Source organism: Mastigoproctus giganteus, chromosome 1 (assembly GCF_048544385.1).
Source record: "Mastigoproctus giganteus isolate SK-2022 chromosome 1, ASM4854438v1, whole genome shotgun sequence".
Lineage (NCBI taxonomy): Eukaryota > Metazoa > Arthropoda > Arachnida > Uropygi > Thelyphonidae > Mastigoproctus > Mastigoproctus giganteus.
This window is the reverse complement of record NC_143575.1, coordinates 58,945,368-58,963,118: the sequence shown is the minus strand read 5'-3', so window position 1 is coordinate 58,963,118 and position 17,751 is coordinate 58,945,368. Positions and strand designations below refer to the sequence as shown.

The 17,751-nt window shown below is 37.2% G+C and overlaps 1 protein-coding gene across 5 annotated transcripts in view; it reads right to left on the bottom strand.

Annotated features, from left to right (window-relative positions):
* Positions 1-17,751, bottom strand: part of LOC150090825 (heterogeneous nuclear ribonucleoprotein A1-like 3) — a 115,482-nt gene that overhangs the window by 77,253 nt on the left and 20,478 nt on the right. For all 5 annotated transcript variants that reach the window (XM_090373040.1, XM_090373062.1, XM_090373071.1 and 2 more), the window contains exon 2: positions 10,823-11,086. In XM_090373040.1, the coding sequence (XP_090229166.1) occupies positions 10,823-11,086 (264 nt within the window). The remainder of the gene's footprint in view (positions 1-10,822; positions 11,087-17,751) is intronic.

Here is a 17,751-nt window from a genome sequence, read left to right as displayed (position 1 = left end):
AAAAAGTTGACATTTGTTCAACACATTCGTCAGCTACGTACGAAGTGTACGAGAGGGCTTAACATCCTCCGCTCTCTCTCTTCTACCTCTTGGGGTGCAGACCGATGCACTCTACGTCTGTACCGTGCACTTGTACGCTCAAAATTAGATTATGGGTCTCAGGTGTATGCATCTGCCAGAAATAGCGCTGTTCGTTGGCTTGACCCCATCCATCACCAAGCCATTCGTATCGCTACTGGTGCATTCCGAACATCACCTGTCCAAAGTCTGTATGTCGAAGCAAATGAACCATCGTTGTCGCTTCGACGAATGCAGTTGTCTCTACAATATGCCTTCAAGCTGAAGTCCCTGCCGGACCATCCCACGTGGACATCCGTTTTCGAGCCACGATGGGAAAATCTTTATAACACACGGCGGACCGCCAATCGCCCATTCGGCATTCGTGTTCAAGAGCTACTCAATGAGCTTAACATCTCGGTAGACAAGGTCGCTCGATCACCAAAGGAGCCCCTTCCACCCTGGCATGCACAAACACCAGCATGTGACTTCTCGCTCAAACTTGCGACGAAGTCTAATACTCCAGCCTCTGTCTACCTTCAGCTCTATTCACAACACCGTGCAGAACATTCTGACTTCTTGCCAGTTTACACAGACGGCTCGAAGTCAGAATCGTATGTGGGATCTGCTGCTGTCTTTCCAAATAATACCGTATCAGAGCAGATACCCCTTGACTGCAGCATTTACACTGCAGAGCTGCATGCCATAGAGTTAGCTCTAGATCACATAAGAAAACACCGTTACCAACGGAGTATTATATATGCCGACTCAATGAGTGCACTACAGGCTTTATCAGCGATGTCACACACTAATCATCCAACCCTGTCCCGAATCCAGCAGATAATATACAGCCTCTTTGTAAGTGGATTCAATATCCGATTCTGCTGGATCCCCGATTCTGCTGGATGCTCTAATCCCCAGTCACATCGGGATTAGAGGAAATGATTTGGCTGACACTGCAGCCAAATCGGCAGCCCTGACGGATAATCTTGACCTGTTAGTCCCCTATACAGACTACAGGCAAGTGATCCGTAGTAACCTACAATCTCAGTGGCAAGATTCGTGGCATCGACTGATTACTACAAACAAACTATGTCGAATTAAGCCTATGATCCATCCATGGCGGTCCAGCTTACGCAGGGATCGCAAAGAGGAAGTTGTTCTTGCTCGGCTCCGCATAGGACACTGTCATCTAACACACTCCTTTTTGCTGAGGGCTGATGACCCTCCTATGTGCGAGCAGTGCGACACCATTTTATCCATCAAACATATTTTATGTGACTGTACCAATTTTAGAAATGCTCGTTATACCGCTTTTAACCATCTGACTGAGCCATATACACTCAGTCAGATTTTATCCGACAATGACCATGTGTCTGCTATTTTTAGTTTCCTAAAAACAGTAAACCTTTTTACTCGTATTTAATAAAAAAAAAATCTTATTATTTTAAGGTTTACTATTGTTACTCGTTTACAGATATTTGTCTTTTACAGTTTACAATTGTTTTTATACTCTGACTTAGTGACCTAATTCATTAGGTCACTGAATGTTTTACTAATTTTGTTGACAAAGTTTTGGCGCATTATAGCCTAAGTTGCTGATGCGCCAATAAAACTCAACTAACTAACTAACTAACTAACTTTGGTGAATACTGGGGAAAAGTAATGGGAAGATCTGGTTTCAGTGGGGGAAAACTTGACAAAGCTTTAATTCTGTTATGTCAGGAAGGAATCAGCAGGAAGAAACAGTGTCTATGATTTACAAATCATTCTTTAAACAAGCACCTATCCTAGGCATAGAAAACTACTTTTTTTGGGAGGGCTGTTGCTTCACAGGTACAGATATCTCATTTACACTGGGAATGTGCTCCTGAAAATGGCAAATCTGAGAATAATCAAATTTCAATTGAAACTGCACTCTCCATTTATGCACATGAATTTATAAATCATAAAGGGAATATGGATTTCCATGGTTAATTTTTGGACTTGCCCAACCTAATTACACATTAAAAGCAAAAGTTATACATTTAATAATAAAATAGGAAAGCAATACAAATAGATATAAATTCTACTATATACACAAACATTTATTATTTACATACAATATAAGTCATGCCAAATTATTAACTTTTTATGAGCCAAGAACAGAATTCTGGAAATTTCTATTCTTGGCTTCTTCTCCCGAAGCAGCTCATTATTATAAAAAGCAGCAGGGGAAAAAAAAACCACTGAATTCTCAACTGAAATTGCACCTCTCCATTCAGGTAAACTTTACAGAAGAATAGCCATCCCTTACTTAAACTGAAAACTCCAGACATTCTTTTTGTTGTGAGCTGTTTTACTTACAGCATTTGGCTGCATTTCCTCTTCCTCCTGAACTCTTACCCTGTTATTCCAACCTCATCCAGATCCTTGTTGGTCAACTCGGCATTACATTTCACAAAGGCATTGCAATCACAAAGACACACAATGTCTACTTCAGAGCAATCTCATTTGAAAACTCCACAATCTTTAACTGATTCAATTCGGAGCACATTTAGTCCACTACAATAAAACAGTCATTTTTCAGCATAAAAATTACTTCTATGATGTAATTATCAGGACCAAGCATGCTAGCAAAAAACAAGGCTTGATTGTCAAGTGCATTCCTTACAATACTTCTTGACAAAGGGAGAGATGGCAAAATGCTATATTGAAGCAACAATTCAGACTACCAGTATATGCTTGGTGGGGGGGGGGGGAGATTTCTCTTTATATTTCAGTATTTGCAAATGTAAAATGCACATCAAATATTTAAAATATCTACTATACGACAAAAAATTCTCTTTTCTGAGAATACATGATGCTGTCAGAAATTAATCATTCCGAAATTTAAAAATGTTTAAATTATTTTAACTACCTCCTTTCTCTTGCCTGTACTACTAAAATAGTGTTCTACTGCCAAAAATTAGAAACCGTCAAACGACTTAAAAAATTTTGCCTAGAAATTTGAACAAGCAAATTTATTAAATTGCTGAAGTTCATTTAATGAATTTCATTTCTCCAAAGTTTAATATTTTTTGCATAGAAAATTGCACATAAATACCTGTATGACTAATTTTAGATGACTATATAAAAAGAAACAAGTTACTGATGTACACATGTTATATTTTAGGCATGTTCAATTTTTCTTGTTTGTTTTGTTATTTGGTTTTTAGGAGCATTAGCAACTAAGGCCATATTGCTCCGGGAATATGCTGTGGTCATTCCCTGACCTTTCCGCATCCTCCATATTTGGTGGTCATGGGCTCAATAATCAATCTAATCAAGAAGCGTGTGCTACGCACTGCTGCTCCTGCCCACCTGGCTATGGAGGTGCCTCAATTTTTCTTATATTAAATACATTTTTCATTTTCTGTAATTACAGTAATATAAATAAAAAGTAAATACAGTTCCTCCTTATCAATTAATTACTAAAATAATAACTTTATGGAACACTTAATAAAACTTTACAGGTTTACGTTGTTTGCAGTAGTCTCCAAAGTGGGGTGTGTGAGATGATCCACAATAAATCAATATTTATTAATTATGAAAACTTTTTTTGAAAGTAATTGAAAATAAAAATTATAGAGAAAATTTTTTTAATACTTATCTGCATATTGAGTATTTTTTAATACTCAATATGCAGCTTTGTTTGATCATGCATTTTGTACTTGAAGTTCAATTTAATTTTGTTTTTTATTTCTGATCTTTTAAAATTACATGTGATTTTATAAATGTGATTTTAGATATAATGCATTCCATGTTTTAATATTAATTATTGAATTAATGATTTATAAATTAAAAAATATATTAAATTTATATATTTAATTTTTTATTCTGGGGTGCACAACCAAAAGTTGAGACCACTGCTCTAAACTTGGCTATTTTAATTTAATTAATTACAACTATATTTTTTATTACCCTCCTGTATTACTCTTTTTTTCCTAAAGAGTGTTTTCTCCTTATATATTACCTCTTCATAAGCAACATCACATTCATGACATCCTGCATATAATACATGCAAAGCATGCATGGACTGTCTAAAGCTAACAATACTGTATTAAAACTACATTTATTCTATTCTTTAGGGAATTTCTTTTTTCCGTACAATTTGTATGGAAAAGAGAAATAATAATTGCAGATTTCTATTTGTCAAATTTTAATGAATTTGGTTTGGCTTGACAAATATTTTTAACAAGCACAAATACAAAATTTCATAAAATCCATCCATCCACTGGGAGTCACTCTGTTCCATACAGACAGACATAGTGAGGATAATAGGCATTTTGCACATATATATATTATGTTTTTTAATTATTATTTAAGCCTATTTGATTGTTGCTTCTTGCTACATTAATGCTATTGTCATATGGCAATTTCACATTATACGTGCTTGACATATTACTGGTTAATTGATTAAATTGCTTCAGTTTGGTCGATTTTTCATTTACTGGTATTTATCTACTATCGGGAACAGGAGATCCAGTTAGCCTGTGCAGTCTAACTTCTTCCTGGGGGGGGGGGGGGGGGTCTGTACATATAATGGTAAATAATAATAATAATAATAAATGAAGTTAATATTTTGTATTTCAAACAAACATAAAATAAACAACAAATAAATCAATGTTAACTAACATTCTTTTACCTGGTCATCTACCCGCTACTTCGTCGGGGGCTTTGAGCGGGTCAATAGCCAGAATTTTTTTTTTTTTTTTTTTTTTTTATGAAAACCCCAAACACGAGGTATCAAAACCTATAGTACTTAGTACCGTGCATGGGTTGAAGGAGAAGTATGGAGGGAGGGGAATGCCGGAAACTTTGCTCTAGAGACTAAACATGGGTTTCACCACTTCAAGCCTCCAACAAGCAAAGTGGTGGTATTTCACCGGTTGATGAAAGTCATCTACCACCTATTTGCTTAAAGGAATGTCTCATACCTACCCGTTTCTGTTATCACTTTATCAGTTTTGCCTTTTTTGTGATATTTTTGTACATAATTACTTAATTTTGGATAACTTTAATTGATTTTAGATAATCTAATTATAATTTTAGAAATATTTTTTAATCTTAGAATCAGAATCAGCAAACTGGTATAGGTGATACAAAGCTCAACAGATGAGTATCTGGATAAGTGAGGAGGTTTTTACTTACAGTCAGTTGTCCTGTGGTGGTCTGTCGGGAAAAGGGGGGGGGGTAGTCTCGTTCTCTGTTTGTTTTATTGACCGATCGGTTTTTAGTGCATAGATGTGCCTATTGTTTATTATGGCATGATGTCGATATTGCTGTAGGGCAATATATTTGCAAGTCATGAGGGTTGATTTTTACATATTGAGGTTGGGGGAGTTCTTCCGAGTTGAAATGATATGTTTTTCATATATACAAGCCCGATGTATTAGAAAATTACGTGGTGATTATTATTGATGATGAGGTTTTGAAGAAAAGGATGTTTTTATGAAGTAAGGATGTTGTCCATTTGCGTTTTTTCATGAATTTGTATTTACATGATTTTACCATTGTTATTTACATGAAGTTTGTTATTGCTATCCCTTGGACTGGGCCGGTATAGCTTTTCTAAGGCATAACGGCCTGTATTGTCTTAGGGGGTAGCTATTTACATATATACAGCCTTACTTCCCCACCATAAAGCTCATCCACTGGGATAGCAACATTGCTAAGCACATACAAGGAAACACAATTAGGAACCAAACAACCAGATTAATAAACATATGCAATAATACAGAAAATATAACAGAAGCAATTAAAAAAACTAATAAAAACCCTCGCCAAAAACAATATACCTAACAATTACAGCAAAAACCACATTAAAGCGGCAATAAATATGAACATCAAAAATCAACCGAACATCTGCCCATATAGAATAATTGAAAACACCACAAAACAGCTATAAACCATTAGTAGCCAAAAACCAAATTAAAAAGCAGGGCAAAAACCACCTAAATTGAGGCCTGGATTTATTGCGCTCAGAAGAGGCTCATCCTCTGACCGTACTGTAATCCGGCATCCTATACTAACCCACCCTTTCGTTATAAACATAAAAATTAGAAATGCCCAAATGGAAATATAGCAAAATACAAAAAACATATTTAAACTAAACAGCACAAGGAGACACAAGGTAAACATTCACTTTGTAAGAGGCTGTATATATGTAAATAGCTACCCCCTAGGACAATACGGGCCATTATGCCTTAGAAAAGCTATACCGGCTCAGTCCATGGCAGGGTGCACATGGTCTCCTAAATGCTGCCAGTAGACCTCACCAATGAAATGTTAGTCCCTATGCACAAGAAGTCCCAGTTCTTGCCAGCAAAACGTGCCCCATATTAAGCAACCACCGACACCTGCCTGGATATTGGGGACTACACATGATTGATCCATGGATGCATGTTGCTTGCACCAAACAAGAAGGCATCCGTCATCGTGTTGCAGTGGCTATTTGGACTCACCTGGCCAGCACATACATTTCCACTCCTCCAATGTCCAATTGACACAGCATTTGCTGTTGATGATAATTAGCAGCAAGGAGAGGGGTGTCTGTTGGGTCACCACACGCCTGAGTGAGCGGCACACATTCATTTCGGATACTGTTCTTGCATTCCTCATATTGTATTGCATTTATAAAAGATGTTAACTGTCACACAGTGACCTGCCGTTGGGTCCGGACAACATGCTGCATCATTCACTCATCACAAACACCCACCTTCTGTAATCCTTTACAGTTATGTGAGTGGGAGACAGTTTCACTTTTTCAACATCATTCTCTGTACACCTTAAACACAGTGGACCATGAGCCACTGACAAGACATGCCCTTCTTGATATGGAAGCACCCAATGTACAAGCTCCTGCAATCATGCCATTTTGAAACTTCATGATATCTTTACCACATTCCAAATTTCATCACTTTGGCTTGCACAACCAGATGCAAATTACCGCTGCTCTGGCATACAAAGCTGTTTGTCATTTTATACTGTGAGCTATGCATAGGCATACCCATTACAGATAACATGGTCACAATTCGGTGATCACTCAGTGTATATGCGTACATGCCAAAAAATAAAAGTAATAAATAAATAAATAAAAAAACATAAGACCAATGTTTGTATTTATATATATCACTATTTTTGCTAAATATTTAATGTGTTTTTTTGCCAATTATTTCTTGGCATAAAAAAAAAAAAAAAAAAAAAAAAAGCAGCACTGATCCAGAGCTGCAATGCTACTATAACCAGTGTCGTAATAAATTTCACAAAGCCAACTATGGCCTCTGTCAATACAATTTGCAAAACAGAGAGTATACTCAAAATATTTGATAACTTTTTGTTTATTTATTTATTTTTTTTTTATGAAAATCCCAAACACGAAAGGTATCAAAACCTACAGTACTTAGTACCGTGCATGGGTTGAAACACACCTAGACTGGAACACAGACAAATATTAACACCCCTGCCCCCAACCATACAACTCAGAAGCAACAGCCTGTCCAATAAAGCAGTTTCTATGCTTAGGATGAGGTGCCTGTTTAAAGAATGATTTGTATATGATATTCGACATATCTCTTCCTCCTAGCACACCAGAATTTAATTCTTTGTGTAAGACTTTTTAAATTTTAAAATGTTCATGTATTTTGTCATAGAGTAAGGTAGCTCTCAAAACATCAAGTTATTTATATATGTACTATAGCCATATTTATTTGGCTATAATATACTACAGAATGAAATGACATCAAATTTAATATATACATCGGGGGGGGGGGGGGGGGGGGATCTCTTATCTTAATTTACTTTCCTGCAATTAACATTACAGAATTTTCAAAGCATCTTATCACAGTTAGTGGTTTCTCCTTACCCCCACAAGCAGAAATTCACTGAAGTTAACACTCGAGTACCTTTCCAATTTACTAAATTTTTATTCAACAGATATTTTTTTTCTCCAGCTTTACATGATGGATGTACATTAAAAGAACTCTGAGAAGAATATTAAAATTAACTGTACAGTAATAAAACTGAGGAATTACTGAAATATGACTAGAGTGAGATAATAGGAAGAAAACAAGGGTGTAAATGACGTTTCCAAGAAATTCAGGTCTTACCTAGAGGACCACTACAAAATGTACACACCACCTAGAATAGATTCCACTTCCCACATTTCTTTTTGTTGCCTAACTTACTCTGAAGGCCACAGAACTGGTCAATCTGTATCCAATAGCCAATTTGTATAAAAAAGAATCTACTATACATGCAAAAACATTGATTTGTCTAGAACACTAGTTTTTCATTTGTAGTAACTTTTATAACAGTGAACATTCGACATATGATGATTTGTTTTGGTTCTGTATTTCAGAATTTCTTAAATATGCCAAATAACAACATTTACTTTAAGGCGGGGGGGGGGGCAAAGATGCCAAAACCTGATAGGCAAAATGACAGTGGTGTTTTATTGCAGGCACCCAAGTGGCAAATTTTAAAAGGCATATCATGAAAACTTTTATTGCCATTACTGGTCCAACCTATTTATTTTTGGATGGTTTCTTTTGTACAATAAGTGAAATTTTAAAAATACTCAGGAGTGGGAGTGCAGTAGCACACGTTCTTTGAGTAGACTGGGGTTCAAGCCCCTGACTGCTAAATACGGTCGATCTGCCAACCCGCACTGGACCAGCGTGGCAGATTATGGTCCGTTTCCCTCAGCATGAATTGTTGAGGAGGCTTGCATCCTGCAGTAGGTTGATAATGGCTGCAGTTAACTTTAATAACTAAACAGGGATTGCTGCCAAAAGAATAAGAGACACAGAGCTCTTTTTCTGCCATTCAGGTGAAATAAGTTTAGAAAATGTCATGTTAAAAATACAAGATTTATTTAAAAACTTACATCCTGCAGTGACCAGGAGATGGTCTGGCAGAGCCATGCATTTATATTTTTATTTGCACATTACTCATTTTAAATAGCATTTTATTGGTATACTCCTGTTACCTTTTCCCCTTCTTGTCACTGCAATTAGTTGTCAATATCCCAATACTTTGTTGTGGTTTGTGAGACCCAACAAAGACAATGTGCAAACATGAAAGCATTGTTTGTTCCAGATTGCATGTGTTAGATTTTTATAATGTAGCTCTCTGGCCTTACTTCAACACTCTTTAGAAGTGGAATCTATGTAACACGTGACAGAATTATTTGTATCAGTCACATGGAACAACATCACTGATAGCAAGGGTGCACACTGGAAATCAAAACTTGGGGGGGGGAGTACTTTTTCAGCAATACTGCAAATTAATCTGCAGGAATTTCAATCTTTTTTGCTTTTCTCATTACATTACCAAGAATATTAAATCATTTGTTGTAAGGTGTTTTTAAATTTCTACTGTAAATTTTTGATGGGTCTAACAAACCCAATCCATGAGTGACAGTTTTTCTCACCTGGTCACTGAAAGGTTAAACCTCTGGTCTATCACAAACTGTTTTTGCAATACAGGTAGTTCCTGACTTTAAGATTTAATTCGTTCCTACTGCGCATTTGTAAAGCAAAAACTCGTAAAGCGGGAATTTATTTCCCATAGACAACGTTGAAAATAGGGATTACGTTCTCAACAATGGAATTAGTTTATGTTTAAACAATGATTGATTTATCCAAAGAAATGAAAACAGCCTGTAAAATCAAGCAAATTATAATTTAAAGAAATTATTTATGATACAAATGTTAATGTTTATTCTTCATTATCGATGGGTCAGCACCTGTTGGTTTGTTGCACAAGGAGTGGCCTACTTCAGAAATGCTTCGAGGTGTTTTTTTCCCCCAAAAATCTCTTCTCTTTATAAATTTCACAAGAGCATGCATAAGCACTTTTTTAATGGCATGCAACAAATTGCAACTAACGAGATTCGTGCAAGTGAGATTGCGACTAACATGATTCACAGGGAGTAAAGAGTTTACGAAGCTTAAGAAAATTTGTGTTTTTATGATTGAAGATTGCAGTGAAGGAGACACATTTCACCATAATAACATAAAAACCCACACTATTCCAGCTATCGGTATTTTTTTTCGCATATGCAATAATATAGTTTACAACCCTTTTATAATTGATTGCACTAACAGAAAAGCTCAATAAACCAGAAAGAGCAAATTATTTTTACTCTTTTATTGTCGTGACCCACAGAAATGTGCTTTTAAAAAAATATCACAAAGCGTTCAAAATTGATTCTCATAACAGAACATATGATAACAAAGAAAGTGTAGTGCGTTTTAATGATTTGAATTGGTAACTAATACAATTTACATTATAAAAATGACCTTAGTTATATAGCAAAAATTTGAATTTCCGAGGTCTTGGAAAGAATAACTAAAAAACGTGTTATCAGGATCACATTACGACATTTTCACAGTATGATGGAACAGATTAATATCGTAAAGCGGGGTGCTGTATTGTATAGCTATATGAGTGGTTTGAAATGCGGGATTAATGAATGTTTAACATTCATTTTTTTGCAATTAATGTTCATATTTTCAATTTTGTTGATACTTGATTTAAAAAAAAAAACTCGCAAACTCTTAAAGCAAAAACTGCATGTATAATGAATTTAAAAAAGTGGATAAACTGAAATGAAGATACATCTTCAAAGCATCTATATTCAGAGGATAAGACATTTCTATGCATTTTAACACTAAGTATACAAGAGAGAGAGAGAGAGAGAGAGAGAGAGAGAGAAGAAAAAAAAAGAGTAAAGCCATACCTCACGAGGGACTGCTCGCTTCAATTCCACCTCTCGACCATCAACCCTATGGGGTCCAGCAGCCTGGGCATCATCAACCATAAAAGCCTTCTTGTAGGTAACAAATCCAAAGCCTCGGGATTTTCTTGTACTTGGATCTCTCATTACTACATAATCAACTAATTCACCCCATTGTTCAAAATGTGCTTTCAAGGATTCTTCAGTTGTCTTATAATCTAGTCCACCAATGAAGAGTTTGCAGATTTGCTCAGGCTCCTGATCACTCTGAAAAAGGCATTTTTCATGTGCTTTAACAATATAAAAAAAACTTACTTCTAAAGGAGGAAATATCAAAATTTTTAAAAAATGATAGCCATTCAGCAGAATAGAATACCATCAAGGTAATAGACAATGTGAGCTTAAGCTGTGTTATGTCCTAACATTATGTGCAGTCCCACTTAAAGATGTAAGAAGTTGCTTCCATTAATGAAATTTGAAAACCGAATTTTTCCAAATGTGTGGCAATTAACACAACTACACTCCTGACCAGAAAATGGAAAAGACAAATGCCAAGATAACTGGTGAGAATATTTACCAGAAGGAAACGTCTGATGGTCTGCCACCATCCAGAAAATTCACCCTGACATTTGAGGAGGCCAATCCTTACTGTGCATGTTGGTATTTTATAATTACAGAAAGCCAAATGGGTTTTGTTCCAAAGTTGCCTGCTCCTTGTCCATTATACTCCTGCCAATGTAAGGTACAAGTAAGTCTACACATAATCAGTGTATATTTATGTATACAACTGAAGCTCTTTTAGCAACCCTCTTTTAAACATCCCAACTCGTTATAATGTCCTATTTGGTTAGTCCTGGCCAATTTCTCATTAACCTACTGCTATAAAAAAAAAAAAATGTGCAAAATGTGAAATGTTTGCAGACCTGTCTAGAACATGACATGCTCTATCAAAGGAGGGTCTTTGTGTGTGCTAGGTGCAGAGACTGTGAAGAAATTGGCACCACTCAGTGTTATAATGGGCATCTATAAGATGTTTGAAGTAAGATGTTTGGATGCACTCAAAGAAATTATTATGAGGGGCCCATCAAGCTCTTGGCTGCCCACTTAATGCAAGAGCATACTCCTGTCCATCAGGCAACACAGCAACAAATTCTAGGGTGCTGGTCCCACAGGAATAGTTATTGTTGGTGACTCCACTGTCAGGGAGACAGGGAATATATTATACAAAACGCACAGGGGGAACAGGACCAGGATATGTCTGCCAGGGGCAAAAGCTGATGATGTTGTAGGGCAGATATCATCTTTTAAGGGCATAAAAGATGATACGGTTGTACGGTTGGCTAGATTATGGCTCTGTGCATGCCTCTGGTCATTTACGTAGCACTACTCGTACTTTATTCTCCAGCGGTTGGATGCACTCTAGTTCGACTGGTGACAGGCAATTGGAGATTTCTAAAATTAGGGTGGAGCTTTCAAATGGCGGCTAACCACCTCATGTTCTAGATAGATGAGAGCTTCAGGCTCACGAATTTGTTACAAAATCTAATCAACCCGCCTTGCATCAGTCAATTTATCTCTACCGCCTAGATCCCCTATCGTACTGGAACATCTTACTAGGGTTTTGCATCTCCATCATATACGATGTGTACAACTTCTGGGGAGGAAATTACAATCTATTATTTATAACGTGAAAACACCTGTTCCTCTTTTCCTATGGAGTGGTTCCGTATACCATATTACATGTCCGGATTGGGGGGGAATGTTATGTAGGTCAGTCTGGTTGAAGATTGAAAGGTCGGGTTTCTGAGCATGAGTGGGCTCTGCAAACCGCTAATTTTGAATGCTCCGCAGTCACTGAACATTATTGGGTTGAGCAGCACAATCTTGATCCCCAACAGGATACTGAAATCATCAACTATTCACATGATTACTGCCAGCGCTCATGGTTTGAAGCACTACACATAGCCACCAATAATAGTACTATGAATCGCACAAAGGGAGTACACTTACACCCTATTATAGAATGTACTGTATTGCAGTGCAATGAGTGCTGGCGATCATGTGTATGTAATTCAGCTTTACCGACAACAGACTCGTGATACATGATCATATCCAGCTGATTTGTGCTATTGTAACCATCAATATATACTGAAATACACATTCACAGACTAGCTGATGAAGAGGCACTTCCCTTCGAAAGCTACTATGCATTTTAACACTTTTATCTTATGTATATATCAATTTTATTGTAATGAATTTGTTTTAACCAATTATTCAGTCATCGCAAGAAACTTTGATGATATAATGCAACCCGACGCACAAGGCCTGTTTTCTAAACATTTCTTTACTTATGTAAACTCTAGAAGGAAGAGGATGAATCAGATTATTCCACTTAACATAGATGGTTCAACTATTGATGATCCTGCTCAAATAGCTGATAAACTGAATGAGTATTTTGCATCTACATTCACACACAAGGAGTTATTCAAGGAGGGGAATGCCAAACGTTTATCAAACTCTAATAGGGAGCTAAGTGATTTTGTAATAACTGAGAGCAAAATGGATGAGAAATTGTTGAAGTTAAACATAAAAAAGGCACTTGGGGTGGATGGAATCTATCCAGTTATACTAAAGGAGGCAGCAAGTGATGTTAGCAAATCCTTAGCCATAATTATCAGAGCATCCTTATATTCAGGGAGATGGACTGGAGATGTGCAAATGTATCCCCAATTCACAAAGGGGATTCAAAAGGTGACACAAATAATTATAGACTCGCTAGTTTAACTTCGGTTCCGGGGAAAATAATAGAGTCAATGGTTAAACGAGGTGATACAGGATCACCTAGCAAGACTGCAGCAATAGTTCAGAGACAGCATGAATTCATTAGGGGGGAGTTTTGTCTGACCAATTTGATTGGATACTACGATTTGGTCACAAAGAAGCTGGATGCAAAAATAATTTTGATATCATATACAGGTAACCCTCGTATAACACGGTAGTTTCGTTCCTACAAAATCTCATATAATACAAGTGTTATATGGGACTAAAAACCAGTACAGAGGGGGGGGGGGGGGGGGTTACATTCCAAAGGCTAACAAAAATACACCATGGAAACTTAATTTTTATAGTAGTAGTAATAATTTAATATTTAACTTTATTTTTTTATAATCGTAGTAACTTAATTAGTAATAACTGAATAAACATCTTACCTTACAAACTGTGATACTTATATGTCAGATAATGTACGTTCGTTTAATTAAAGAACGACATGCACAAGTTGCAACAAACATGATATGCACAAGTGAGATACGGAGCAATGAGTTTCCTAGCATTTGTTTTTTTATGATTGAACATTTCATGGAAGGGGAAACACATTTCACCAAAATAATGCAAAAACCGACAGAATTCCAGCTACCGGTACTATAGCAAATACAAGATCGAGTTTACTACCATATATAATTGATTACACTAAAACAATTACGATATTTCTCTGAAAAGGCCAATAAACCAGAAACTGCAAATTGTTCTATGGTAGCAACCTCCAGAAATGTGCTTTAGAAAAATACCATTAAGGCAATAACTAGAGTCAACAGCAGGGATTTAAAAAAGGAATGGAAACGTTGAAAACTACATCTAATATAATAGCAGGGTTTTCCAAGCACAAAAGATCAAAAATGCAGTGTTATGAGAGATTTCCCACAATTCTCAAACCATGTTATATAAGTACCATGCTGTGCAAGGATTGCAGCAACCAATCAATCAAGTTAGAGCAAAACCGTGTTGTACAGTGGTTGCCTGTACTTGGATTTCAGGAAAGCTTTTGGTACTGTTGCACATGGAAGACTGCTGTACAAATTGGAGCGGTATGACATTAAGGGCAAGTTGCTGCAATCGATAAAGGGATGGTTGAGTGGGAGATGGCAGAGTGTTAATAAATGGACACTGCTCTACGTGGACTAATGTCATTAGTGGAGTCCCTCAGGGTTCGGTGCTGGGTCCATTGTTATTTTGTGTATTTATCAATGATATCAATGAAGGTATATCAAGCTTAATGTCCAAGTTTGCAGATGATACGAAGGTTGGCAGGGTTGTTAATGACAGTATGCTACTACAATGGGATCTAGAAAACTTGGGCAGATGGGCTGAGAAGTGGCAACTGAAGTTCAACGTTGACAAATGCAAAGTACTGCATGTGAGTAGCAGTAGCCCAAGAGTAACATACCAACTGCACAGTACTACACTCAGGGTAGTATAAAATGAAGAAGACCTGGCGGTAATTGTGCATTCAGAAGTTTTCTGAGTGGTGCAGACAGGCTGCCAGAGCAGGTCATGGGATCTTGTCAATTATATATATGGAATTTTGCTAGTAGGGAGGAGGTGATTATTCCTTTGCATAAGGCAATAGTCAGGCCACACCTCGGGTACTGCTTACAGGTCTGGAAGACTCATTTCAGGAAGATTGTAGAGTTGCTAAAACGAGTACAGAGAAGTGAAACAAGATTGAGAGGAATAAAGGGGTGCACTTAGGAGGAAAAGCTGAAGTTCCACAAGTTCAGAACCTGGAGACTAGACACCTGCAAGGTGATCTGACTGAGGTGTATAAGGTCTTGAATGGTTTGAGCAGGCTCAATGCTGACAGGATACTTCTGTTTCTTCAGACTAAGAACCTGAGGGAGCATAGATTCAAATTGAGGAAAGACAGGTGTAGAATCAATTTGCAGACTGCTACCCACATGCAGTACTTTGCCTTTAGCAAGTGGATAGTTAGTGGATTGCTAGAACAGACTTCCATCTGTACTTGTGGAAGTTGATAGCTTAAATAAATTTAAGACCAAACAAGACTAACATTTGGAGTTACCAGATGGGCGAAATGGGAAGGTGTTTTTTTCTTTTTTTCGCTGATGCTGTATAAGTTTGCTTTCTTGCATCATATGCCTCGACTAATGCTAATTAATGCTATTTTACATTCATTATAACAACGTTGAAAACACAAGGATTTCCTTATAACAACTATAAATTTCTACCACTTAATCTGAATTATTTTATTTTTTTATGTAAACCCCAAACAAGAGAGGTATTAGAACCTATAGTACTTAGTACCGTGCTTGAATTGGAGGTTGAGAAGACTAAAGATATTTGTTGACATTGGACTTGAACTTCTGTAGACTGTAATTTTCAGGAAATACGCATGAAGGAAGGTTGTTCCAGAAAACGGCAGTTGAATGAATAAATGAGGAAGATGAAAAGTTGGTTCTGTGAGTCTGAAGTTGCACAGTAAATGGATGTTAGCAGATGGCTACACATGTTTGAATGTTTTGAAAGAGAGAGTGGGAATTATAGAAGCCAATTCAGAAGAACGGTGCCCATGGAAGTATCCGTAGAAGAGGCATGCAGCAGAAATAGTACTTCTATGAGACAGCGAGTGGAGAGGCTCTGTTAGAGATAAATCATTAATTAACCTAACTGCCCTCTTCTGAATGGAATCAAGAAGCCAGAGAGAGGTTTTGGAGGCACCACCCCAGATGTGGGAACAATATTTCATGGTGGGGCGGATTTGCGATTTATACAGAGTGAGCAGCTGTTTCGAAGAAAAGTAACGCCGAGAGCGAAAGACAAAACCAAGTTTTTTAGATTGCAGAGGAAGAAATATTTGTAATGTGCTTGTGCCAAGAGAGATTAGAAGTCAGGGTAATCCCCAAAAGAGATATATCATTTTGCCTATAAATAGGAGTGTCACCAAAGATAAGCATAGGAGCAGAAGAATCCCTTTTGCAAGATATAAGAGAAGACTGAGTTTTAGAAGGGCTGAAATCAAATTGGTAGCAGATTTTCGAGAAGTTTAAGCTGATTGAGCAGGGCAAGGGTTCTCAAAATGGAAAGTGGAATGCAATGTGCTATCATCGGCAAAACTATGGATAGGATTTCCAGTCAATGGAAGGTCATTAATATACAAGAGGAAAAGAATGGGGGAAAGAACTGAACCTTGGGGGAAACCAGCATTAGTGGAAAAGTTAGAAGACAGAGAGCCATCTACCATCACACTCAGTGAGCGATCAGAGAGAAAACTGGATGAACTAATTACAAAAAACAGTTGGCAAACCATAAGATTGAAGCTTGTTTAGAAGATCTTTATGCCAGATATGATCGAAAACCTTTGAGATGTCAAGAGCAACTACTTGTGTTTCACCAAACCTTTACACTGAATTAGCGCACAAATGGGTAACATAAGCCAGAATAACACCAGTGGATCGACATTGACGAAATCCATACTGGCAATCGTTGATCAGACGGAAGGATTCTAGGTAGTTTAAGAGTTGGCGGTTAATTGATTTCTCCATTATTTTAGAAAGTGTAGAAGTAATTGCAATGGGACGATAATTGGATGGGAGGGATTTGTCACCCTTTCTGGGAACAGGCTGAATATGAGGAAATTTCCAGGATTATTCCAAAACACCTTTGGAATAAGAAAATGAAAAAAGGCAACATAGAACAGGAGTAAATTCAGGAGCACAGGTTTTGGGAACAAGTGGATAAATACCATCAGGACCTGGAGCTTTCCTAGCAACAAGATTCATCAAAATCCTTCTGACGGAAAACCACAGGAGGCATTGAATGGAGCGTGTTGGGAATGGTGGGAGGTGTTTTACCAAGGTCATTAATACATGAGTTGGAAGAAAAATGGGATGCTAGCAGATCAGCTTTATGCTTGGCTGAAGTGACAAAAAAACCATCTGGTTTGGACAGAGGTAGGAGCAAAGATGGGCAAAAGTTGCAGCCAATAGCTTTGGCAAGAGACTAGAATGCTTGGCTACCATTAGGGCAAGAAGGAAGTTTTCTACTCTTAGCTTGTTCTAGAATGGACAAGTTCTAGTTTGGACTGATTAATAACTGCTTTACAATTGTTGCGAGCTTCGGTGTAGGCAGAAAATGAA